General features: G+C 44.5%; 1 protein-coding gene across 1 annotated transcript in view; it reads left to right on the top strand.

The window, feature by feature from the left end:
- LOC144686788 (low-density lipoprotein receptor-related protein 1-like) overlaps window positions 1–27,149 on the top strand; it is a 1,926,687-nt gene that overhangs the window by 527,491 nt on the left and 1,372,047 nt on the right. Inside the window, exon 3 of the mRNA XM_078552493.1 lies at window positions 25,102–25,239. Coding sequence (XP_078408619.1) covers window positions 25,102–25,239 — 138 coding nt within the window. The remainder of the gene's footprint in view (window positions 1–25,101; window positions 25,240–27,149) is intronic.

Genomic DNA, 27,149 nt, shown 5'->3' with positions numbered 1-27,149 from the left:
TGAGGAAGTCCTGGCCTCAGAGATTCGCACGAGGCTTGTTTCCAAGCGTCATTCCATGTGGAATGTGAGAATCATGTCACTGTTGTTATGACCATAGCAGATGTTAATTGGTGAGTAAACCAAATCCCAGAGGGAAACTTGGCTTACGGGCCACCCTTTTTCTTATATTCAGAAAACAAGAAGAAAACACACTGATCTCAGCAGCAAGAAGCCCAGTGACACTTCTGGGATTTTAATAATTAAAAGAATAAGTTTTATTAACAAGAAAAAAAGAAAACTTAAGCACACAAGATTACAGTTACACAGTTAAAATTAGTCTTATAAAACATTCCCCCAAAAGACTCCCTACTTGGTCAGACCCACATGTAAACACCTTCCAGGCAACACTCCCTTATAAATGTTTAGCTATAAAAATCTAATAATATTACCCAAGGCAAACTGCTGTAGCTTTAATAAAGGTATTCCACACAACCTCTTAAACCCTCTTCCACTTTGCCAAGCCTTCAGAACAAGACTGCTTCTTTCAGCCCAAGACTTTTCTGGCTTAACTGGATGGTTGATTCAAACTGCATCTTTCTCCCAGCCTAGAATAGCTTCCAGGAGATCTTCCTCACATAGCCAACAGCCCCGAACCTCTCCACAGTAACTCTAAAATACCTTTTCCCCCTTTCATCTCAGGTTCCATTATTCTCACACCTCTTTGAAACTCAAAGCCTTCCAGATATAACATATTTCATGTTTCTATTTTGTCTCTGCTTTTGGCTCAATAAAGTGTAATATACCCTCTTCTATTTACCCATGGAACTCCTGCAAGATGCAAAAATGTTTCTTGTCATCTCTGACTTCCCTTTGATATTCAAACAAACTCTCAACTTATCTAAAAATGCAAATGTTAGATCCAACCTATTTACTTGTACCTCAAACCCAACATGATATCTCATTACAAATGCATACCTAACACCTCTATCCTTTCATGTTTTAAACCACCCAGACAACCTGACCCTAGTAACTTTTTCCCCCAGCTTAATCAAATCATTTACACACAGACACACAGGTCTTTAGGTCGGTGGGTGCGCGTGATTGGCAGGCAGGTCTGGAATCGGCCAGGGAATGGACTGCCGACCGCGATCGGCCCTGACCACGCTTTCAAGCTGACTGGCAAATTAAATGGCCAGCCAGCATGAAGCGCACGCTGTGAAGTTCAGCGCTGCTGGGCTGGGGGCGGGTGGAGGGTGGGTGCTGACATCACGGGCATGGTCGGGTGCTGACAAGAAGCTCCCTGAAGGCAGATAGCTGCCTCAAGGAGCTGAAGACCTGATGTTTTTAATGTTTTTAAAATCAGGAAAAAAATGTCCAAATATCACAATCAGTCACCTGAACATATGCATGATAAAAATGCTGTCCATTGATTTTTTAAAAAATTTTTCTTTCATTTAATAACGAAACCTCATCCTGCCCTTGGATGAAGTTTCATGAAAAATGCAAAGTCCGCCTGGCCGATTCACCCATCCATCAACCGTAAGATTTGACGGACCATGAAAAGTTGGAGACAATTGCACCTTTAATAACCTTAATTGGCCTCTTAATTATCAGCGGGCATGCTTCTGACTTCTGCGCCCACCCGCCAACTGGAATATTGCATGAGCGCAGGATGATGTCAGGATACTCGTGCAATTTCGCGTCCGATTGGGTCGGGGGCGCCCCCGCCCGATCAGTGTAAAATTCTGCCCACAGCCGCCTTCACAGAATAACACAATATTCCCCAAAAATATTTTTAACAAATAACATCCACTCTCACACTATCGTGTCAACACACTTACCGTGTCCCATTATTGACACTCAATGCATCCAGCCTGCCTCAAACCATTAAAGCTAATGTCAATCTCCTGAAAGAATTCAACAGCTATAGCATATTAAAATAACCTCTTCCTGACTGACAGTGACTTCAAGGTTTATTGCCATAATCGTGATGAGACATTTCATTAACAAGCAGAATAAATGTACCCATGTAACTGAATTGGTGATGACTGTGGAGTTTTCTTAAAGCTTTTCCTCGTGCTCCAGTTCAGTGTTCCCCCCTCGCTTGCAGCTGTACTGGGGAGAGGCTGCTGATCTGCTGCTCTCCTTGCCCTAGATGACACTGGCAGGCATCCTCTGTGCGGCTTAGGCCTTGAGGGCCCCGTAACGTTTGAAGACTACTGCTGAGTGGCAGGAGGAGCTTCTGTCACCGCGGCACTGGATGAGGACTGTGTCAATGGCGGATGGACGGAAGATATGATGCCCCCATCAGAAGTGCCTAAGAGGCGCTGCTAGATGGCAGTAGCAGTTGCTGATCTTCTGCCACTAGGACTGTTTGTTCCCCTCTGCCTTCCTGTGAGGATCCAGGAGCTGGCTGGGTGCCCAGGCTCCCAGTCACCCTGATTAGGGGCCTCTGAGCTCGGAGCCAAGGTGATGGTGTGGAGGTCAGAGCGCTACCCGCGATTGTGTCTGCCGTACGCTCGGTTTGTCCATCCAGGACAGTCGCCAATCTGTCGATGGAGGAAGCTCGGCACTCTGAAGAGTGAGTGATCGCAGTGCCTGTGGCCTGGATGGACAGCTCCACAGTCCAGTCCAGAGCCCCCAACCCCTCTGGTATATCTGCCAAATCTCCATGCACCTGGCACTGAACACCTGGCAACTGCTGCCTTACAGGCAACTCTAGAGGCTCATCATCCAACTCGGAATTGATATCTAGATTACCTAGGACTTTCTTCCGATTGCCCGAGGCCATGCTACACCACATCCTCTGGCAGCTGCACCTGCAAATGTGAAGGGCACTCTCCAGATTTTGATTGCCCTTTCCCGAATGCTGAGGTGCCAGTATCTGTGCTGTTGCTTGGACCAGTGAAAAGTGCGTTTTCTAAGGGCTCTTCTTCATCCTTGGAGGGGAATGATGGGCCATATTAAACATTCTACTCCACAAGCGGATGCAAGAGACAGAAGAAAGGCTGTTAGTTGTCTTTAAAAACGTTTCCACAGCTGTGCAAGGTCACCATGCTCAGCAACATTACCGTCGTGTGCAGCATGGGATACGATATGTTGCAGGCACTTGCACCAACTTCAAAAGCTTTTGACTAGGAAACTTCCCTGGGTTTTAGTGTCGAGATGAGATTTTTAACATTCATTGAATTCTGCCAAACATCAATCCACCTCCCATTTGCTTTTTCCCCCTTTCTCCCAGTATCAGCCATTTGCTATCCCACCAGACCCATGTCTTCCTCCAATCTTGCCTCTGCCAATCGACCTAGAGGTCTTGGCTCAGGAGAGCAGGTGAACATCCTCCTCGTGCAGGGTTAGTATTGGAGGCTCAGGGACACCACCTTCAGTTCCTCCTCTCTCTCTCGGGCATAGTGGACATGCTTCTCCTTAAAATAGGTGTAACATTGTAATGACTAACATTGTTAGGTTAATTGATATCACCCCACCTGCGCATGGTCAGCACAATGCTTGGCAGCCAAGATACTGTCCGCCTTCCTCATCTGTAGGAGGTGTCAGCTGTGGCTCAGTTCATAGCACCCTCGCCTTTGAATCAGAGGGATGTGGGTTCATGTCCCACTCCTGGAAAACCAAGAACTGTGATTGTACTCGAAAGAAGTTGCAATCTGTGACTGTTGGTAACTCGAAAGAGTTTCGTCATCTGTACTTCCATCCCATGCCCCCCACCCTCACCCCCTCCTACTGGACCAAAACTAAAAGTGCACACAAACATTGGTGCTGAGACCAATGCCTTTGCTGCATCATGCTGCCTTGGACCTCCGAACAGCCTCATCAGCCTTCAGCATTCGCGATGCTAACCTTTAGCTTCCCAGCACAAGAAAACACATACTGAGGACTTGCTCACCCTAGATGACCTCAGGAGGCCATTAAGCCTCTTCTGACATTGTGTCCAAGTGTGGCGTACTAGCCCAACGCTGCTGACCTCCGCTGCAACCTCCTCCCAGGTGCATGTCTGACCGAAGGAGCTCTCCTTTTGCGCCCGGCTGAGTTGCTCCTGGCTGATGGCACAGTGCAGAAGAGGAAACACAGAGATTTGTCACCAAATTTCGGGGCTGCTTTGGCCTTTCTCCCCTGCCTCTTCCCTCGCTCACTTGCCTCAGACATTTATGGAGGGAAACCTCAGCAGAGATTAGCTCATTCGGAAAAGGGCAATCAACATCTTGAGAGTGCCCTTCACATTTGCAGGTGCAGCTGCCAGAGAGTGTGTTGGAGCAGGCCTCAGGCAGTCGGAGAAGTGTCCTGGGTAATCTAGAGATCAATTCCAAGTCTGAGTCGCCTGTCAGGCAGCAGATGCAAGGTGTTCAATGCCAGGTGTGTGGAGATTTGGTGGATATACCAGAGGAGTTGGGTGCTCTGGACCGGACTGTGGAGGTGAAGCTGTAAATAGAAAACTCCTCTATGTTAAGATCTGAAAAACATGTTCCAAATTGAATGCCACCTGTGATGAGTGGAAAAAAATAAATTGCACTATGGATATTTCAAGGGAAGATTAAACAGATTCACAATTGCCTGGAAAGCCTGCAAATATTTCCAGTTGAAAAATGCTGCTGATCTATGTTGAAAGAACACATTTGCTGGGTCACCTGACACTGCCCTGTTTAAATAACTGGCGCTGACCTCTTTCCAGGTCATGGTTAATGGCCTCGGATGCCAGACATCCTGTCCTTCAGCACTGGGTGGAATCCTCACTGCCTTTGGGCCTCTGGGCCAGGAAACTCGCCTTCCACTTCCAATTTGCCTAGTTGCCATGTTATACGGCACATTTGGACTGCGGGGCTGGGAGTCGGCAGGCTGCCCATTTCCAGATGCAGGTCCCGCCCAACACGCCAGAGCGTATTATTCAGCCCATGAAACCTAGGGGCAGAATTTTGCCCTCGTCGGGCAGGCTCGACGGTGGGGGGGGGGGGGGGGGGGAGCGGGTGGGAGCGGGTGGGAAGATGACCATCTATCCACTCTGGCTTTGACAAAGAGTGTGTGTATCACTTTGCCTGGGTCCCTGAGATTGTTAAACGTTCCAACCATTAAGTCTTGAAAGGGAAGTTGTGGTGCCTTTTGTCCTAGCAGATGAAGAGGCTCTGGTTGGCCCAGCCTGGCTTATGAAATGCAGATGGCCTTTGTATAGTTCTCTTTAAATGTGTTTTTTGCAGCCCACAGGGGGTCGTTAGTGTCTCTTCAGTGATAATGAAGTGCAAGTTTCAGTGATACTGCCATGGTAGCTCCTTTTGTTCAAGGGTCACAGACAGGCATAGCCTCAGCCATTTTAAAATGTCTTTGTCCACTTTTTCAAATGTTAGAAATTAGCCAGAGATGAGCCGAGTGGGGTCCCATGGCAACGCCATATATTTGGATATACATGGTGCCATCAAAACGGAACTCAACTGTGTAAATTGCTGAGGTCATAAGTTCAATGAATACAGATTCAGACAATGGCGATGGGTCTAGATTGCCATGATATGGTGATGTAATTCAAATGTCTATGCTTTCCTTGAGTCATACATTAGTGACTAGGCTATTCAATCAGAAATTTTCAATTCTTCAGTTAGGAGCTTTCCAGAGGCTTGAGGTTTTTAAGAACATAGAGAAATTTCAAAAGTCACCTGACCCTTGGTGGCCATCTTAGCCACCTTGTTAGTGTTCATTTTTACATAAAAGACTGTTCCAGAAAATTTTATTCTGAATGCAGTCCATGTTTAAAGGTATAAATAGGACACACCTGGGCGTGACAAATGCCACAACAAAATTAGATGTAATTTTATAAAAGGAACATAGGATCAATAATGAAAACAGAAGTAGATATAAGTACACATAATAATGGAGAAACCAGAGACCAATATTAAAATGTTCAGAGACTAGAAATTTATTGGAGTCCTGTCCATTTTACAGGCATAAAATGGATACTCAGGCAACCAATGTGACAGACAGCATGGCCAGGATTTTACATCCCCTCCCACCCAGCAGGATTACAGCCCCGCCAAACTGAATGGAGATTTAAATGGCTCGCAGCACCCGCTGGGGTGGGGGGGAACCACGCCGTGACAGGGCTGTAAAATCCTGGCCCATGTTTCTGTACATTCAGTGGTAGGAATACACCACTTATCACATTGGTAAAGACTGAAATATAGATGACTAAAACTTGTGCCTGGAACAGGTGTATATGCCAATTGGGTGCCGAAGGCATGTTTCTGGGCCCCATTCCTGAAATTAGGCCCTAGATTCGTTAGGTTCAAGAAGATTAATTCTGCTCATTGTCTAATCAGTGGCCCTTAAAGGAGACCTAGAGGTCTCCACTAAGTAGCACTGATGCCAATGACCAAACAATTGTTCATAGCCCGCTAGTCTCATGTAACTGAGACCTGAGGCCCTATGTTGAATATGCCTTGAGTTTACCTGTTTTCAGTTCAGCGATTGAATCCTGTGCACAGTTCGTACCGGCAGGTTAGCATTATCAATTTTCAGACAAACAGGCCATTTGCCAACCAAGTCAATGCTGGCGCTTAGTCCACATGAATTTCCTTCGATCCTTCTTCATTCAACTCCATCAACGCATCCTGATGTTTCTTTCTCTCTCATGTGCTTTTTCAGCTTCCTTTTAACTGCATCCATGCTATTCACCTCAACTATTGCTTGTGGTCATGAGTTCCACAGTGTAATCACACTCATAGGTCAAGAGAAACTTCTTTACACACTTAGGGCAGGATTTTCCCGTTGGCGAGCGGGGGCGGGGCAAAATCAGCTGCACGCCTGCTGACCTGTCAATGGCCAATTGAGGCCATTGACAGAGTCATTAAACTAATTAGTGGTCCTGCCCTTCCAACCTTAAGGTTGGCGGGCAGGCCAGGAGCCCCGGCAGGAATTACAGAAAGATGAAACTTCATCCACGGGCAGGATGAGGTTTCATGTAGGCTTTTTAAAAAATTAATAAAGTTTTTGTAAAAATTATGGACATGTCCCAATTCATGTTATGGAAATTTTATTTTTCTATTTTTAGCTTTTTTACATTTAGAGTCGATCTCCCTGAGGCAGCACTTAGTCTCAGAGAGATGAGTGCGCTCTTTCGTGCGCATGTGCGAAAGAACGCACACTCGATTTTGGGATTCCACCCCCCCTCTGCCCGCACAGGAAGCGCATAGCGCTTCCGTGCGGACATCACGCTGGACGGGCCTTAATTGGCCTGCCCATGTAAAATGTCGCCACGCCCCCAATTGGGGGCGCCGATTGGAAGCACGTCTCTGCGTGCCCGCCCTTCAACTTCGTCCCCAACGGGGGGGGTGGAAATCCTGCCCTTAATGTTCATCATTGTTCCTTGTTTATCATTGTACCCTTGCCTTGCTGATTCAGGCTCCTGTATGTAATGGAGGTCTGAGAAAGTTTAGAATAATTGAGTCTTGAATGAATCAAAACCAATTTATTGTTCACACTTCTGCCAAATGAAAGAACAAATTATTGCTACCAGTGAAGTTTCACACTTCTCACAGTCAAAATGCATCGGTATTTTCATTGTTTTTGGCTGTTCATCATATAATGATGCATTCTCCTTGGCTGCTTTCAAGTGCCCTGTTGGTATCCTTAATGTGATTGTTAAGAAAATGTGTACCAGTTTCATCTGTATAAATGATTCTATTGGAATTATGCTTCATGGGGAGATGATAGCAATGTCCTCCCTAAGTTTCACGATCCCTTACAAAGAAAAGTGCCTACTTGTCAAAGTCTTTTAGTTAGGAGGCTACTAATTGACCACCCTCATTTTAAAAAAAAGTAGTGGTAATAAAGAATCATTTAAGACTATACACCTGATACTCAGCAGTCTAGAAAACCAATTGGTCCATTTAAGTTCTCTTATTGTCCAGGGGAGAGTGTTCCACTTCTATTTCAGTCATGCTATTCATACATCGGATTCACTGGGGTCAATTTTAACTTAAACTGCCCATTGTGAAACTGGCAAAATCAGGTATACGTCCCTGGCTCTGCCCAATTTTACTCTCCACTGAAGAACAACATTGGAGGTTATCAGCATTTCACCTGATCCCCTGGGCTTCCCATTTGGCAAGTCTAGCTCTAGCTCTAAACACCCTCTTAAAAATTTTAGTTCTAAAAAGTTTCAATTCCCATTCATCATCAAAAGATTTATGTTTGTGTGCTTTTCTTGTGGAAGTATCTTAACAGGAATTATTACAACTAATCTCTCACCATCTGTTAAAAGATAACAGTTTATCTTTTCTATAGTTCCAACCTGTGGGAATCACTGTTTGAATGTAAATGATCATTTAATTTTCAAAGAGAGCATGAAGCTACAGGTTGTTCTGATTTTTTTTTTTAGCTATGTTATCCCTTTCCTATTTTTTTCTAGATAAACCTGATTTGCATACTAGAACTTATGTTTTTACCACAAAGAATTATCCAATCCTAGCTCAGAAAGCTTGGTAGTGGTTTCCAATAGTGGGCCACCTGTTTCTCTTCTGAAAAACAGAGAACCTGCCATCAATTGACTGACGCAATTATCCGGCCGGCCTGCAGATGGAGGGGAGCGGGTGGAAGGCTGCTGAAATATGGTAATTAGGGTCCTATGCCAGTTGTGGGACACTGATTTTAATTTTGACGTGCAAATAATCAGAGTATGCATCGTCCCCTCTCCACCAACTTGTACGAGGCAATCAGTGGCCCTGCTAACAGTCCTGAAAGAGATTGCTGTTAGCCATTCACAAAACAGCCCAGAAAGCTAGGAATTTTTTTTTTGGAGGGAGAGGGGAAGCAAAAAAAAAACCCTATCCATTCAAGGAGCTAATCTTATCCTGAAGATTGTCCAGTCACTGACCTAACCTACTAGCTAGTTCAGTGTGTGGCCAGCTGATTAACTACCCTCCTGTAACCTCAATACAGCTTATCTTCACACTGGCAATAACAGGGTGAGGAGGGGGTGGAAGAGGAACAGCGCTGTTGGGTTGTTGACCCGGCACCCATTTTGGGCAGATGACCAAGATCACTCCCAAGGTCAGAGTTTTCCCCTCATTGGGCGAGAGTAAAATAGTGCGTGACGATGTCGGGCGAGCGTCCTGACGTCATCAGGTACTCTCGCGATATTTCGCTCAGCAGGCACGCGCAAGATGCGGCAGCGTGCCTGCCGACAATTAAAAGGCCTACTAAGGCCCTTAATCAATTAATAAAATCGGATTTTTCGCTTCCTGCTCAACCGTCTGGTCGGCGGGCAGGCGATAAAGCCAAACAGCCTTTGGATTTTTGAGGAAACCTCATCCACGGGCAGGATGAGGTTTGAGATGTTAATTAAAAATAAAATAAAAATGTTTAAATCTCATAAGGGTACATGTGTACCTTATTTTTTAAATCTTTATTTGGAATGTTTTCAATCTTCAGCTCCCTGAGGCAGCTCTGTGCCTTCAAGAAGCTTTCAGTGCCCGCGCACATGCGCAAACCTCCGCACTCGCCCTCCTCCCGCTCCCACCCTGGCAGCGCTGAGCGTTTCGGTGTGCGATTCACACTGATTGGCTGCTAATTGGCCAGCCAGTGTGAAATCGCGGGTGACGTTCTGTTTCGCAGCCGTTCTGAGGCCTGCCCGACAAGGTAAAAATCCTGCCCAAGTCTCCATGCTAAGCTTCCATTCTCAACTTCCTTTCAATGAAATTCCATTTTGGGGAGCATAGATAAATAACTGCTGTGAATAAAATAAAAATGTGCAGTCTCCATGATACCCATAATTATACCTGCATTTTGCCGAATAAATGGTCACAGAAAAATGAAACATAATGCAACTTGGAACAAGTAAACGTCGTTAAACTGGATTGTTCTATGAAACATCTCAAATCGATCCGTTTCTTTGACGTCCTGAGGGGAAACTTTCTCTCTACCAAATACTTCCCATTCCCTCATAATGATTAAAAAATGCCTTCAGGCCATCAATCCGTCTGGAAACCCGTTCAAGAGTAGTGAACTACCCTCCTCAAACTCTCCACACCCAGCAGAGTAGTGCAAAAACCTTTACCGCCTGTTATGGATTTCAAATCCTCGATTTCCCTCAGTAACCTTGAATCCTGTTCCCAACTGCATATTAATTCAGTTCTTTCACAAAGATTTATCTGAACTGGCTTTCTGCTTTTGCTAAAAGACTGTTCTACCAACTCACAAGCTGTAGCATGGGTGGGGAATTCTCCAATACTTCAAACACTGAGGGGTATAAATAATGTAGATGTAAGCATACAATTTGACTCGGACTGTGTGCACAAAGTGGCATAGGCGAAGGAAAAGTGACTGCATACCCGGTTTGCTTGATGCTTTAAATTTATAAAATTATTTATTTATTTTAATTTCCACTTACAATCTGATCACCTATTTTGCGTCTGTCAACATAAACATGTTTTGGGATTGAGGATCACCGACTTTTCTAAATTGCTTGCCGTATTCCCTACCTGAAAAATCTGACATCAATTCAGCGTTTATAAAAGTTCGTAAGCAATCACTTCTGATCTGACTTCAAATGGTGTAATTTGGAATGAGTATTGAAGCACTCGAGAACCTGATCCTGCCCTGCAGGATTCATTAAAAGCACTCAAAAACACTCGAAAGCCATCGCAGCTTGTCAAGGTTGTGGAAGCAATCTCCTGTGTTCGGAGGTGGTCATTAGTAACTGGAAGCACTTGGGAATTCAAGGGAATATGGGCCTTCACTAGCACTGGGGAAAAACAAGGGACGCTTCACCAAGAGGTGGTGTAGTAAAGAAATAGTCAACAATCTAATTAACAAAGTAAATGTGGCACCATTGAGAAGTCACAGTGCAGTGGAATTAAATTTAAAAGTATGTAACAAAATAAAAAAGGTAGCAACTCACCAAGGCTCCATGACACCTTCCAAACACATGACCTCTGCCACCTAGAAGGACAAGGGCAGTAGATTCCTGGAAACATCACCACATGCAAGTCCTTCTCCGTTCCACACACCATCCTGACTCGTCATTCCTTCACTGAGTCAAAATCGTGGAGCTCCCTCCCTAACAGCCCCTGTCTACTTGGCTGCTATTCTTGAGTACCTGATCACTGAGATCCAGGAGCTGGCGGGTGATGTGGCCCAGGACAATAAGATGACCCGCATCAGCCTCCACCACCTGCAGCTCACCATCAGCAATGACAAGGAGCTCAGCAAGCAGCCAGGAAGAGTCACCATAGCCCAGGACAGGGTCCTCCCCAACATCCGGGTGGTGCCTGCCCAGGCAAGCCACACATCCCAGCAAGGTTTATGCCTGAAAGTGAAATATCAGAAAAAGGTAAAAAGATAATGTGAATAAATTTTTTTTAAAGAAAACAATATATCGCTCAATGGATGGCAACAATCTCGCGATACGCCCAACCCGCCCCAGACTTTTACAGATCCCACTTCCTCTGCTGTAAGCCAGTAACACCCAGCCTGGAGCCCTCCCCTTCCCCTCGGGCCTGCCACAAATGTATCTACAATGGACTGTGTGTCAACCCATAGCCCTTCTTTCCCCCTCTCTCTTCCCCCCCCCTCCCTCTCTCTACCCCTCCTTCCCACCTCTTCTCTCTAACCCTCCCTCCTTCCCTCTCTACCCTTCCCTCCTTCTCTAGTCTTACCCCTCTCTCTCTATACCCCTCCCTCTCCTTCCCTCTTTCTCTTCACCCTTCCCTCTCCCTCCCTCTTTCTCTACCCCTCCCTTCCCCTCTCTCTTCCCCCCTCCCTCTCTCTACCCGTCCTCCCCACCCCCTTTCTCTCTCTACCACACCCTCCCTCCCCCTCTGCTTCTACCCATCTCTCTCTCTATACCCCTCCCTCCCTCTCTCTCCATACCTCTCCCTCTCCCTCCCTCTCTCTCTCTACCCCTCCTTTCCCCTCCCTCTCTCTCTACTCCCCACCCCCCTCTCTGTCTACCCCTCCCTCACCATTTCTCGCTACCCCTCCCACTCTCCCCCTCATCCCACCTCTGGAGGGGTTGGGGGGTGTTCTGAGGGAGGGCTGCAGAGAAGGGGTTGGAGGGGGTTGTATGGGGGGGGTGGAGTGGTTGTATGGGGGGCTGGGGGGCCCAGTGTTTGTAGGGGGGTTGTAGAATGGGTGGAGGGGTTGTAGAGGGGCATGGAGAGGCTGTAGAGGGGTTTAGAGTGGGTAGGAGGGCTGGGGGGTCAGGGATAGGAGGGGGTTGGGGTGAGGTGATTGGGGGTAGTGGGTGGTGGGTCTTGGGTGTTTGTGAGGTATGGGGTGGGGGCTAGGACAGGGGTGAAGGGTTGGAGGGGGTGGGCGGTGGGGCATGGGTGGGGGAGTTTGGGGTTGAAGAGAGGTGGTCGGGGGTACTGGGTGGTGGGATTGGAGGGGGTATTTGTGCGGTATGGGGGTGGGGCTAGGACATGGATTGGAGGGGGTGGGCAGTGGGGCGCGAGGGGGTTGCGTGTAGAGAGGGTTGGGTGCAGGGGCAGTGGGTAGGGGTGGTGGCTAGGATGGAGGGTGGGGTTGTGGGGTTAGATAGGGGGTTTGGTGTAGTTGGGCATCAGAGAATTGGGGGATTGGGTCTAAGTGGGGGGTGAGTTGTCCCACTACTCTTGAAATTAGTCCATATCTGGTACCTCTATCTGAAAAAGGCTTTTAAAAATTCTGTTTTAATTCTAAACACCAAAGTAATTCAGCTGCCTTTAAATTCAGAGCTGTCCGCATGCATGTGCTGTGCGGGCGTAAATGGATAGAAAAGTTTTTATTTTCCCCCCATTCTGCCTGTTAACAAATTGTAACCATTTATTGAATTCTAAAGTATAAGGTCCTAATTATATATGAATTATACCTAATATCTATATTCCACCTAACTATATCTCTATACACCATAATACTGGAAATTGGGAGGCGGACTACCAGGCTGGCCAACACTAACTGCTGGTACGTGCACTTAACAGAGACAAATTTGCAAATACAGGCTGCATGAGGGACTTAGTTAATTTACAACAACAATTTCTATCTGTGAGTGCTTAAACAGGCCAGCACTTGCTGTGACCACACTTTGGAGCTAGCTAATCACTGATCCATGAGGGTTTAACACCAATGGTGTCAGGTGATCTCAATGCTGTTCACAACTGATGTGCTTTCAGGTCAGTTCCTTCATTTGATTAGTTTCAGATTTCAATTGATCATTTAAAAATCACTTCAAACACAGAAGTTTGCAAATGAGTGCAACTTAACACATTTACGCGCAGAATTCTTTCAAAGATTTTCGGTAGTATTAGACAGTTTGCACCTATTTTTCCTGTTGTTTCTTATCTATGTCTGTATGGTAGAAATGTATTTAACTGTATTCTTATCTTCTGACTAGGCACTTTACAGCCTTCTGGACTTAACATTAAGTTGAACAACTTCAGATCATGAACACTCTCCTCCATCCCCACCCCCTTTCCGATCCCCCTTATTCCAATCATTTATAATTTTTTAAATATATTTTTCTTTTCCCACCTATTTCCATTATTTGTAAATGTATTTCCATCCATTGTTTTATCTCCACCTTCTAGCCTATTTTGATCCCTTCCCCCCACCCCACCCCCACTAGGGCTATCTGTCGCTTGCTCGTCCTTTCTACCCTCAATGTCACCATTAGCACATTTCTTAGCTAATATCACCACCATCAACACCCCTTTGTCCTTTTGTCTATGACGTCTTTGGCAATCTCTTCTTTGCCTCTACCTATCACTGGCCCTCTATCCAGCTCTGCCTGTCCCACGCCCCTCAACCAGCTTATAATTCACTTCATTTCTATTTTTCCTTAGTTCTGATGAAGAGTCATACAGACTTGAAACGTTAACTGTATTAACAGATACTGACAGATGCTGTCAGACCTGCTGAGCTTTTCCAGCTATTTTTGTTTTTGTTTCAGATTTCCAGCATTTGCAGTATTTTGCTTTTAGCATTCCTCCTACCCTCCCTGGAATGGTTTCAGTACCTTGGTGACCAAGCGGTAGAGGATATGTGCATGATCCCTGGTGCCTGAGAGAACTCAGCTTTCATTGTCATTTGAAAACAAATGTTAAAAATAGTTTTGGACTTTTCCAGCTTTGAGTTTTCCAAATGCACATCTTTAACTGTCTGTGTCAGGAACAGAATATGCTCCCTTACATATTTTATAAGCATGTTAAAAATAAAATTGCCAGAATAAATCTTTAAAAGCATTGGTTGATTTAGAGATGGAAATTGATTTATATTATTGTGTTCCTGTCAAAGTTTAATCCGATCAACGAGAAAAACATTGGGGAGAATTTTTCCCCCGTTGGGCGGGCTGGTCAGAAGCGGACGCAGGCGGGCGCGGAACTGATCGCGGACCACGATCGGCTGTGTGCTGACATTTTATGTGGGTGGGCCAATTAAGGCCCACCCAGTGTTTTGCGCACCCAGAAGCGCTCAGTGCTACCTGTATGGGCGGGGGGAGGAGGAAAAGTCGGGGCCTGTGCTTTTTCATGCATGCGCGCAGAAGAGCACAGAAATCTCCCTGAGGCAGCTCTGTGCCTCAGAGAGATTAAGTCAAAAGATTTTTAAAATAAAAAAAATAAAATTATTCAGACATGCCCCCTCATGTGACAGCGTCACGTGAGCTTGGACATGTTTATGAATTTCAATAAAAAATTTTATTTAATTTATAAACCCTTCATGAAACCTCATCCCGCCCGTGGATGAGGTTTCATGAGAAATGCGAAGGCCGCCTGGGCTCTTCGCCTGCCCGTCAAACCTAAGGTTGACGGGCAGCCCTGACAACCACTTTAATTAGTTAATTAATGGCTTTAACAGGCCTTTGACAGTTCGGCGGGCACGCAGCCGACTCCGGTGCGCGCCCGCCGAACTGAAGATCGGAATGACCCGCGGTGATGTCGGGATGCACGCCGAACGTCGCCATGCATCATTTTACGTGTCAGCATGTGGGGCCTGCCCCCGCACGCCGAATGGAAGATTCTGGCCATTGGGCTTCTTCAAATTTAACTTAGCAAGGCTATCAAAATTTGGGAAAAAATGCTGCTAAGTTGTAAGATAATGAGAATGTGTTTTTAAACAATAACCCCGAGCTCTAAAGTTTCCCACAAGAGGAAACATCCTTTCCACATTCACCCTGTCAAGACCCTTCAGGATCTTGTATGTTTCAATCAAGTTGTCTCTTACTCTTTTAAACTCCAATGGATACAAGCCTAGCCTGTCCAACCTTTCCTCATAAGAAAATCTGCCCATTCCGGGTATGTCTAGTAAACCTTCTCTGAACTGCTTTCAACACGTTTTCTTCCTCCCTGATAAAAGGAGACCAATACTGTACGCAGTACTCCAGATGTTGTCTCACCACTCATTACATCTTACCAACTAGAATAAGACCCATTTATGTCTACTCTCTGTTTCCTGTTAGCTAGCCAATCTCCTATCCATGCCAATATAACACCCCCTGCACCATGAGCTTTTATTTTCCGCAATAACCTTTGATGTGGCACCTTATCAAATGCCTTCTGGAAATCTAAGTACAGAACATCCACAGGTTCCCCATTATCCAGAAGCACATGTTGCTTCTTTAAAGAACTCCAATAAATTGGTTAAACACGATTTCTCTTTAACAAAACCATGTTAACTTTGTCTGATTACCTTGAATTTATCTAAGTACCCTGCTATAACATCTTTAATAAAAGCTTCTAACATTTTCCCTATGACAGATGTTAAGCTAGCTGGCTTGTAGTTTCCTGCTTTCTGTCTTCCTTCCTTTTCCAGTCTAAAAACCAATGCATCAACTATCTCACTAGCTACTTATTTTAAGACCCGAAGACGAAGTCCACCAGGATCTGCGGACTTGTCAGCCCACAGTTCCAATAGATTGCCCAGTACCACTTCCCTGGTGATTATAATTTTCTTGAGTTCCTCCCTCCCTTCCAATTCCTGATATACAGCTATTTCTGAGATGTCACCTGTACAGTCTAGAGTGAAAACCAATACAAAATACTTGTTAAATTAATCTGCTTTCTCCTTATTTTCCATTATGAATTCCTCAGATGCACTTTCTATAGGACCAACACTCACTTTGATAACTCTTTTTAAATTTTTTTTAAATAGCTATAACTCTTATTATCTGTCTTTATATTTCTAGCTAACTCGCTCTCAAACTCTAATTTTTCCCTCCTTATTAATGTTTTAGTCACTCATTTCTACTTTTATATATTCTATCCAACCTTCTGACCTGCCACCATATGCTTTTACTTTAAGTTTGATACTATCTTTTTAACTTTTTTAGTTGTGGGCCCTCCTTTGGAATTTTTCTTTCTTGTTGAAATGTATCCTTTCTGTGTATTCTTCAAGCATCTGCCACTGCATCTCTATTGACCCATCCCTTAACCTAGTTTGCCAGTTTATTTTATCTAGCTCTACTTTCATGCCCTCATAATTGCCCTTATTTAAGTTTAAAATATTAGTTTTAGATCCACTCTTCTCTCCCTCAAACTAAGTGTAAAACTCAATCATATTTTATTTGCTGCTACCTAGAGGCAGCTTCACTATGAGGTCATTAATGAATCCTATCTTGTTGCACAATACTAGGTCTAGTGTAGCCTGCTCCCTGGTTGGCTCCAGAATGTGCTGTTCTAATAAACTATCCCAAAATATTCTATGGGCAGAATTGCCTGGTCCTGTTGGTGGCTGGCATCATGGTGGGCAGGTGGGGAGAATTTGGCGTGAGGGGCAGGAATCGGTTTCACGCCAGCGTGAAAACACAGCTGGATCATCCGATGGTGTCCGCTATGGCAGAATGCAAATCCAGTTGGAGGCCAGCATGAACACGATTTGCATCCTGCTAATGAGATGCAAAGTAAGGCCTGACCGGAATCGTCCCCTGCGCCCCATTTACCGTTATGCTGGCAGAAAAACACGCCGGCCCAGAACAAGTCTGGACAAGCGTTACATGCAGAAGTCAGGACTTACCTTTAGGGCCTTGTTCAAATTGCAGACATCTGAGCAGAAGATGATGCTGGAGTCCTACAGCTACTGGACCCTGAAGGAATACATGCATCACATGTTGGGTGGATTCTCATGCACATGGCTCCACCGCAAAGCAGCTCTCGGAAGGTGGGATGTCTCCATTGATGCTTCAGGCCTGTTTCAGAACTTCACGACCATGGCCATGGGCTCACACCATCTTCCATGATCTCCTTTGATGCTTTGGGCCTGCTTCGGAAGATCACAGTCTTGCCTCTGATGACTTTGGCATGTGTCCCCTGGAGAGTTGAGACCTTGAGGGCCCTGGCTTGTTTTGGCTGTCCTCCTGTGGGCCAGCTGCTCCCTCTATGGTGACAGAGGGTGAGGTTGAGTGTGCCACTGGCACAGGGGACTTGGAGGGAGTGGACAGCCCCTGAGATTCCTGAGTGGATGACCCAGGGGTGTCCAGCAGCTGCTGCTCCTCCCTTCGGGTCCCTGAGGGCCCTGACCTGACTCCTTGAGGGGAAGGAACACCTGGAGGGACATCAGGGTTCCCCGTTTCCCCCTTGCATTGCCACTGCAGGAACTCACCTATGGCTGCTGTGATGATGTGTATGTCTGCACTCATCTACTTGTTCTCCTGGACCAGGGTCTCCTTGACATCTGCCATCCTTCCCATGGAGACCGCCATACATGCACATGTGGGCACCACTTCATCCAGAGAGCAGGCGGCACTCCTCTGACTCAAGTGCCTACTCTGTTGAGGGCTTTCAGTAGCTCTGCATGATATCCCTCACCTTCTGCTTACTCTCCACGATGAGTTAGAAGGCCAAATCAAGAGGCTCATCGTCTGACTCGGATCTCCATAGATACCTTTTCCCCAGCTGTCCTCCGAATGCCGGGGAGCTTGGCTCCTGCTGCAGATATATGTCCATGAAGTGATCACCAGATTGTGAACCCAAGCCTGCTGTAGATCTAGGTCTCACCTCGGTGTGTGTCACTGCACTGCTGGAGAGCATGGGTGAGCGGGTCTTCAATGGTGCTGCCCTCAGGGTCCTCATCCAAGGTGCTCTCAGCGCTGGGATTGGTGTCAAAGTTGCCTGATGGTGATGTGTCAGATGTGGCTAGGACAGAAAGTGGCGATTATTAGTGTTTGGTAGCCACGTTGCATACAGAACGGTGGACTCAGAGTAGCATTGAGAGAGGAATAATGTGGTGCAGGATTCGACTGTTCGCCGCCAATCTCACCGTCGCCGCAGGAACGCCCTCTCCAGCCAGCTCCAACACATGTCACTCAAATGGAGAAAGGGCCTTGCTTATCCACCTGCCCCGGCCTGGGAACTCTCCCGTTGATTGTGCGCAATCTTGACCTGCATAAAGACAGATGCAGAGAGTGTGAGCAAAGTACATGCCAGGCCAAATGAGAAGGATGCCAGGCTTGCATGTGTGCTGAGTGGAGCCAAGGACTGGATGAGGAGGCTACCTCCAGATGAGATGAGAAAGTGTGTGTGAGAGAGTGAGCGGTGATGTCCCTTGAGCTGGCAGCGAATGAGATGTACATGACTGTGTAAGGACTTGTGAGTGGATGAGTTGAGAGTGCTAAGATGATTGACTTATCCTGGCAACACAGATGAAACCATTCATCTTTTTTCTGCGCTGGATGGCCGACCTCTTGCGTGCAGTGTTGGCACTGACCACCTCTGCCACTGCTTCCCATGCCGACTGATGAGACTGATGGGCCTCCTTCGGCCAGAGCGGGTGTAGAGGACATCGCAGTGTGTGTCCACGGCATCCAGAAGGCATCTCAGGGATGCGTCACTGAATCGGGGGGCCTGCCACTCTTCTTGACTTTTGGGGCCATGTCTTCACCAAAACAGTCCTGGGCTGCAAACATTGAGAAGTGTGTGCCTGGCTGCAGCTTAAATATGGCGGCCAGAGTGGGGAAACAGTGAGGTAACAGCATGGCGGGCAAATTGGAGGCCGTCCGCCAGCAATCTGGTGAATTTCCCGTGAATGCATTATTAATGAGGTGGTCGGGATGAACTGGGAGGGGGATGATATGGCACAAAAACCCACCATTGTAGTCGGTGGGTAAAATGTCTTTTTCACGCCCACTACCTCACTTAGTGTAAATTTGGGATGATTCCGCCCTATGACTTTCTCATTTCGGCTACCTTTCCCCATCTGACTTTTTAAAAAAGTATTTTTGTAGATTAAAATCCTTATCTGCTGATTTACTCTTTGATTTGTGCTCTCTGTCCCTGCCTGTCATGATCTCTTTATCATTTCCATAATAATACCTTTCTTCCTTGCCTTGTATCTAATCTTTGATATACCACATCTTCCCAAATTTGATCCCTCGCCCCCATTTAGTTCAAAACTCTCTCTACTTCCCTTGTTTTGCAGCTCACTGGAACACTGGTCCCAGAATGGTTCAGTTGTAGACCATCCCATTGGTACAGCCCTCACTTTCCCCAGTACTGGTGCCAGTGCCCCACAAACCAGAACCCACTTTTCCCACACCAGTCTTTGAACCACACATTCCTGTCTCTAATTTTATTTACCCTATGCCAATTTGCATGTGGCTCAGGTAATAATCCAGAAATTATTACCTTTGAGGTTCTGCTTTTTAATTTAGTGCCTAGCTCCTGCTCTGCTAACCTCTTTCCTTGCCTTACCTGTGTCATTGGTACACACATGGGCCATGATTGTTGGATCTAGACCCCCTCCACTGCAAATTCCTTTCTAGCCCTGACCATTTATCCTGAACCCTGGCACCATGCAGGCAACACAGCCACCTGGACTCGTGTTCTCGACTGCAATGAACAGTGTCTATCCCCCTAACTATGCTGTCTCCTATTACAATCACATTCCTCTTCACTCCCCCGACTTGAATGACATTGCAATGAGCCTGATGTACCAGACAGGTTTCTTACTTGAAACTGATAACTTTATTACAGAGCTCTCTTTCAAGCCTCATGCTTGAGCCAGGTCCACGACTAGAAAGCTCCGCCCCTAAGATTGCCTGTGCTTAGGGCTTATTCGTCAGAACAATCATGTGACGCCTAAAGGCAATAGGAAAGGTTATAGCCACAACCACTACAGGCATCCTTCACTATTGTGTGCTGGTTAGTCCATTTATCCACCTTGCAATCGTTCACCTCATCTACACAGGTAGCAAGCACTTCATACCTGTTGGACAAAGCCTGGGGCTGAAGGTCCTCCATCACTACATGCTAGTTCCCTTTATCTGCCTGAGTCGCAGCCACACCCTCCTGTCATCGACCATTGACCAACTCTAAAGTTGTGCCTAGCCTAAGTGGAGTGACTGCCTCCTGGAACAAAGTGTCCAGGTAATTCCCCCCTCCCTGATGCTCCGCAATGTCCGCAATTCAGACTCTAGCTCAGCAATTCGGAGCCGAGTTGTTAAAGCCGCAGACACTTTCTGCAGATATGGTTGTCCAGGATTGCGGTGTGTTCCACAAATTCCTACATGCTGCAGCCATGGCACACCACCAGCCCTGCTATTTCTGTCCAACCTTATTTATTTAATTAGTCAGTTAGTTAATAATTTACACAAAGTAATAGAAAGTTGCACTCACCTAGTTTAGATACAAGGAAGAAAGCTTGCCAATCATTGGAGGCTGAAGAAAAATTGACAAAGGAGCACCTCTTTTCCCCCTCTACCCCGATTTCCCACCTGAACCAAATTCCCAACACCTCACTCAATCTATGTCTCACTCAGGTGTAGCCTTGTGTCCACACACCCATTTCTGTATTTCAGTATGTCAGCCGCAGGGTGGGAGTGAGATGTTTAAAATGATGTCGGAGTGCTGGTCTCCCGGTCTGACATGGGAAGCGTCCTCCGTGCATCGGCTGGGCTTCAGCGGCTTCAGCAGTCGACCTCAGAATATTGGCCTTAACAGGTCCTTTAGTTGTCTTTAATAGGCTACCACTGCTTGCCAGTGGGTAACTGTCCTTCTACCAACCAGGCACTTCAAAAATGGTTGGCACACTGGCATGGGAGTTGCGGGCCTGTCTTGCATCCATTTAAAAATTATATATACAAACACACATATATATTATATATATTAACTGCAGCAACAGTTGTCCTGGGGCTATACGTTCAGTAACATTGGCCAGATGAATGAAGCAGAGACTATTATTCAACATCAGACGCGTAGTTTTAGTAAGATATTGCCAAGAATGTGACTCGAAATAAGTGACTTTAAAGCGCTGGTGTGTATTAATGTAATTTTGATTGCACTTCTTGTTTAGGAACCTGTTATCTCTAAGACACATTAAATTAATGTCGAAATGGTTCCTATTTTAGAACTAATTTATGCTTTATTTAAGTGGAACCTGCTGTTCCAGCATAGGAGCTGTTAGTGGGTTCAAGCTCCTCTTGCATTTTTAGAGCCAGAAATAAAGGCCATAATTTTGCTGACATGTTGTTTCAAGTCTCCAAATAATTTCATCCTTTGGATAATTAACACTTAGAACTTTTAATGTCAGGAGATAAATTGGCTATTAAGGTGAATATACTTTCAACATCCATTCCATTATGCTTCAGGAATAGCCCTGATTCTTAGTGTCCAAGTTTATTTGTAAAACAAAAAAAAGAGGTGATTTGCAGCACTTTAATTTTTTGACAATTTTATATGATGTATAGTTAATAACTGAGATGTTCATATTTGCTTAAATTAATCTTAATGCATTTGAGCATTAGCTCCATTTGTGCCTACAATATAATTCCTAGGGACACAACAGCTCATGTTATATAGTTTTAACAGTGTTTATCTTTATGTATTGTTTCACTTGAAAATTGTCTATATTGACTGTAAACCTCTGAACAAACACTTGCACTAGTTTTTCGGTTATATATGGATAACTGGATACAAACATGACAAGATATATCATCAACTGTGCAACAAAGGTCAAATCATAAGCCACAGCATTTGAAATCTTAAAATTTAATCTAAAATAATGTCATTTATTCTCATAATTCTACAAATGAGTTGCATTCGCCAGGAGAAGTTAAATTGTCTTCAAAATTATTGGCCATAGAATGAATGCACAGTGCACGGTGCACAGCCATGCTAGTTAATAATGGGATCATTCATACTATGGCAACCTTGCCACACTTGACACACAAAAACACATTAATGTTTGACATATGCTTGTCCATTTCATTCCCATTTTTATGCTTATAGTCCTTTGACTTTTTTTAAACAAAGAGCAAAAATTAACTTCTGGAGCTAGTTTTTTTTTGGCAAAATATTTCTGCCTCCCAAGATGGTTTTGGAGGGAGAAGTTGGGGACCAGATCATGTCGTGCAACACAGACTAACTGGCAAAGTTATCTGAAAAGGACAAATTACTTTTTGTCAAACCTATATTCCTTTGCTATGTTCAGTGTAATTTGGTTTGATTCCAGAATGCCTAGGGAAATATTTTTTTATGAGAGAAAGCTGACTGTGTGCCTATGTTTGTACAGATATGTATTAATTGAGATCCAACTTTCAATCACTTCAGCATATGAAAGCTATGTGGCTGAATGTTGCAATACAAAGTCTGCATGACCAGTCAATTTAAGATTGTTTTTCATTCTTTCAAACTAGTAGTATTACTGTGGTAAAGTGGAGTACCATGTACCTTTAAGAGAATGCAAATGGACTAACCATGTGGCAGTATTGACCAATCAATGTACAGCACAGGCTACTGGTTAGCTGCAAGTCTTGAGCTGGAGTTGGTTGTGGGAGCATGCAAGGATTTAGTGCTCTGCCTTCTGTTGCAATAAACAATCAGTTTGTTCAAATGTCCGTCTCTCTCCATTATTGATAGTAAGCATCAGCTTACAAATGTATATGAAGGCATGCAATTCGCATTTACTTGACTAGTGAACTCATAGATTCAAGACATAAAAATTACACAGAATATACAATATAGAAACTGGCCATTCAGTCCTACCAGTCCTTTCTCCCATTTATGCTCTACTCGGCTTTCCTCCCATCATTCCATGTCTAAATCAACCAGCATAAACCCTCTATTCCCTTCTCCCTCATATGCTTATCCAGCTTTTTCTTAAATGCATCTGTGCAATTCATCAACCACTCCCTGTGCTAATGAGTGTACGCTTTCTCACCACTCTTTGGGGAAGGACATTTCTCCTGAATTCCCCACTGGGTGACTATCTTATATTGATGGCCTCTAGTTTTGCTTTTCCCCACAAGAGGAAATACTCTTTGTGTCTACTTTTTCAAAACCTTTCATCATTTTAAAGACCCATGTCTGTCTTCTCTTTTCAAGAGAAAAGAAACCCAGCCTATTCATCCTTTCCTAATGGGTATAACTTTCCATTTCTGGTACTCTCTCTCTAAATCTTTTCTGCATCCTTTCCAGTGCCTTTGTATCCATTTTATGACATCTGACCAGAATTGTGCGCAGTTGAGCAGAATTCTACACGGTATTAAATGGGAAAGGCTCAGCATATCATGGTGAGAAACTGCACTAGGAGGGGGCACTAACACTCTGACCCTAATAAGTCTAGCAAAGTTGCTTGGGGAGGCAACAATTTACAAATTGGGACCATGCTTCATTGTAACTACATTTGTCATATGGAAGGGAAAATACTAATCGCATGATTTTCTAGGGGAAGTCACCAGCTTAACCATGCCTACACTCTCTACAACCAATGGTTTTCAAGGGTTTCTGATCAATCAGCAATGTGTAACTATTCTTAATAGTTGAAGACCATCTTATTTTGTGAGAACAGAATTGATGGGTTGAAAGTACATCGAGAACGGTGCATTCAGGAGCAGCATGAATAATCTGCTATAATGGATATTTGAGTGAATTGGCTTCAGCTTGTTCTGGTCCCTTCCAAGAGCTAATTGTGTAAACTAGATTTTGAATTTGAGCCATGCATACAGGGTCGCAACAGCTCGCATCTGTAATTAACTCATTCTTCTGAGAACTGAATGTACACATCTTTCTTATTCATGTAATCTATTCATTACTTTGCCCTATCTCATGGCAGCACTGTAACAGTTAAATTTCTCATATTGTTTTTAATATAGAAATAGGCCAGGGTGAGAAGTTTGTCACAGTTGACATTCTTTCATCTCTGGTTAAGGCAGGAGTATGTCATGCATATTGATATTCAGAACTTATCTTGGTAGATTTCTTAAATCTCTCATCTTGCAGCTGTCTTCCCAGGTCTTGCACTAGCTTCCTTTACAATATCTCGTCAAGCTTGACAAACCACACTTCACTATGTCATATAGATGCCATGTTCTCTTCCTGAATCACAGTCTCAAGAGCTTGGTCATTAAGGCAGCACTTTCTTCTGCCTTATTACTGCAACAAAATTACCCAGAAATTTATCATGCACTATTGCTGTGTCTTAAGTGGCTGTTTAGCACTTTCAACAAATACTGGGACAGGATTATTACAACTAATATTTCTTTAGGGCCCTCTCTATATGATTGATATAGCACACTAATTAGAGTAAAATTATGAATTCTGGAGTGCACTTATAACATTGAAACAACATAAGGCTTTAGTTAACCATTGATGTTTTATTGTTAGGCTGTAGTATATGATATTAAAATAATGTTTTATTACACTATCTGAAAAATGCATTGGAATCTGAATAATCTCATTATGTTTAGTGATCAGTCACTTATAACAATAAAAATATCCATTACTGCTGTCCATTTGAGTTCTTGCCACATCAAGGACAGGGCAGCAGACAGATGGGAACAATACCACCTGGAAATTCCCTTCCAAGCCACACACTGTCCTGGCTTGGAAACATATCGCCATTCCTTCGCTGTTGCTGGGTCAAAATCCTGGAACTCCTTCCCTAACAGCACTGTGAGTGCCCCTACACCACATGAATTGCACCAGTACAATAAGGAAACTCACCACCACCTTCTCAAGGGCAATTAGGGATGGGCAAGAAATGCTAGCCTAGCCAGTGATGACCACATCCCATGAACAAATAAAAAAAGTATGTTGATAAACAACCAGTATGAGCATGACTATAGAATATAGCCTAGATGTTCTGTATATTTAGTCACTGAAAACATAAAATGCTGTTCTGTTTTATGTCTTTTTATAAAAATAAATTTTTCTCCTCCACTAGGTACTGGACACCTAGAATTTACATGTCCTGTGAATCATTTTGACTGCACTGGTACAAGACGATGTATTCACATGAGCAAACTCTGCAATGGCATAAATGACTGTCTGGATGGACTTGATGAAGGATCTCATTGCCGAGGTAAGGTTGCAATAAAATCCTGTTGTACCCTTTGAGACTAAATTTATTGCCTGACTGTTATGGTTAAGCATGTTTAAACAAATGAACATGATACTGTACATTTTTTTACTTGGCCCATGAGCTAAATGTGGAAATTTACATTATGTGACGATGTTTACAATTGAACTTATAAACATTCTTGTATCTCTCACCAGCTGCTCTTCATGTTTGCCTTTGCTAAAACAAATTTCTTCAACTATAATAATAGAAAACACAAGATGACATTTTTGATGTCAGGTGACCAGTAGAATTTATTTGTCTTGCCTGGGTACTGGAAAGGCTCAAGCCCCAGACTTAACCTGGAACAAGCAGGCTGGAGGATATTCCCAAAGCACTCTCATGAGCTGTTACCTCCCAATAAAACTCCAAGAAGTATGACTAATGGGAAACAAAGCAGCAGGTTAGCATGTGGGGGGAGTGGATTCAACTTCATGGAAGATTATGAAAAAACTGAAAAGAAAGGAGAGCCCAGGAGAGGCTATTAAAGTCCCCAGAACACAAAATAGGTCAGAGTGTTTGGAAAGGGCTAGGAATCTAACTTCAAGCACCTCAGATAAAGGGACAACAATGAGAAATACAGGACTGAAGGTGTTGTATCTGAATGCACACAGTATACGAAATAAGGTAAATGAGCTTGTGGCGCAGATTGAAATTGGTAGGTATGATGTGGCGGGCATCACGGAGACCTGGCTGCAAGGGGATCAGGACTGGGAGCTAAATATCCAAGGATATACATTCTATCGAAAAGATAGGCAGGTTGGCAGAGGGGGTGGGGTTGCTTTGTTAGTAAGAAATGAAATTAAATCGATAGCAAGAAATGACGTAGGGTCAGATGATGTAGAATCTGTGTGGGTAGAGTTGAGGAACCGCAAAGGTAAAAACACCATAATGGGAGTTATGTACAGGCCTCCGAGCAGTTGTCAGGATGTGGGGCACAAGATACACCAGGAGATAGAAAAGGCGTGTAAGAAAGGTAAGGTTACAGTGATCATGGGGGATTTCAATATGCAGGGAGACTGGGAAAATCAGGTTGGTAGTGGATCCCAAGAAAAGGAATTTGTGGAATGTCTACGAGATGGCTTTTTGGAGCAGCTTGTGGTGGAGCCCACTAGGCAACAGGCAATTCTAGATTCAGTGATGTGTAATGAGGTAGATTTGATAAGGGAGCTTAAGGTGAAGGAACCCTTAGGAGGACGTGACCATAATATGATAGAATTTACCCTGCAATTTGAGAGGAAAAAGCTGGAATCAGATGTAACAGTATTACAGTTGAATAAAGGAAACTACAGAGGCATGAGGGAGGAGCTGGCCAGAATTGACTGGGAGATGAGCCTAGCAGGAAAGACAGTGGAACAGCAATGGCAGGAGTTTCTGGGAGTAATTTGGGAGACACAGCAAAAATTCATCCCTAGGAAGAAGAAGCATACTAAAGGGAGGATGAGGCAACCATGGCTGACAAGGGAAGTCAGGGACAGCATAAAAGCTAAAAAGAAAGCATACAATGTGGCGAAGAGCAGTGGGAAACCAGGGGATTGGGAAGCCTACAAAGACCAACAGAGGACAACTAAAAAAGAAATAAGGAGGGAGAAGATTAAATATGAGGGTAAACTAACCAGTAATATAAAAGAAGATTGCAAGAGTTTTTTTTAGATATATAAAGGTTAGGAGAGAGGCAAAAGTGGACATTGGGCCGCTGGAAAATGACGCTGTAGTAGTGGGGAACAAAGAAATGGCGGAGGAACTAAATAGGTACTTTGCGTCAGTCTTCACGGTGGAAGACACGAGTAACATCCCCAAAGTTCAAGAGAGTCGAGGAGCAGAGGTGAGTATGGGGCCATTACCAAGGAGAAGGTGCTAGGAAAACTGAAAGG

Source organism: Cetorhinus maximus, chromosome 11, assembly GCF_964194155.1.
Source record: "Cetorhinus maximus chromosome 11, sCetMax3.hap1.1, whole genome shotgun sequence".
Classification (NCBI taxonomy): Eukaryota; Metazoa; Chordata; class Chondrichthyes; order Lamniformes; family Cetorhinidae; genus Cetorhinus; species Cetorhinus maximus.
The sequence above is the reverse complement of the archived record's forward strand: the minus strand, read 5'-3'. Positions and strand labels throughout refer to the sequence as shown.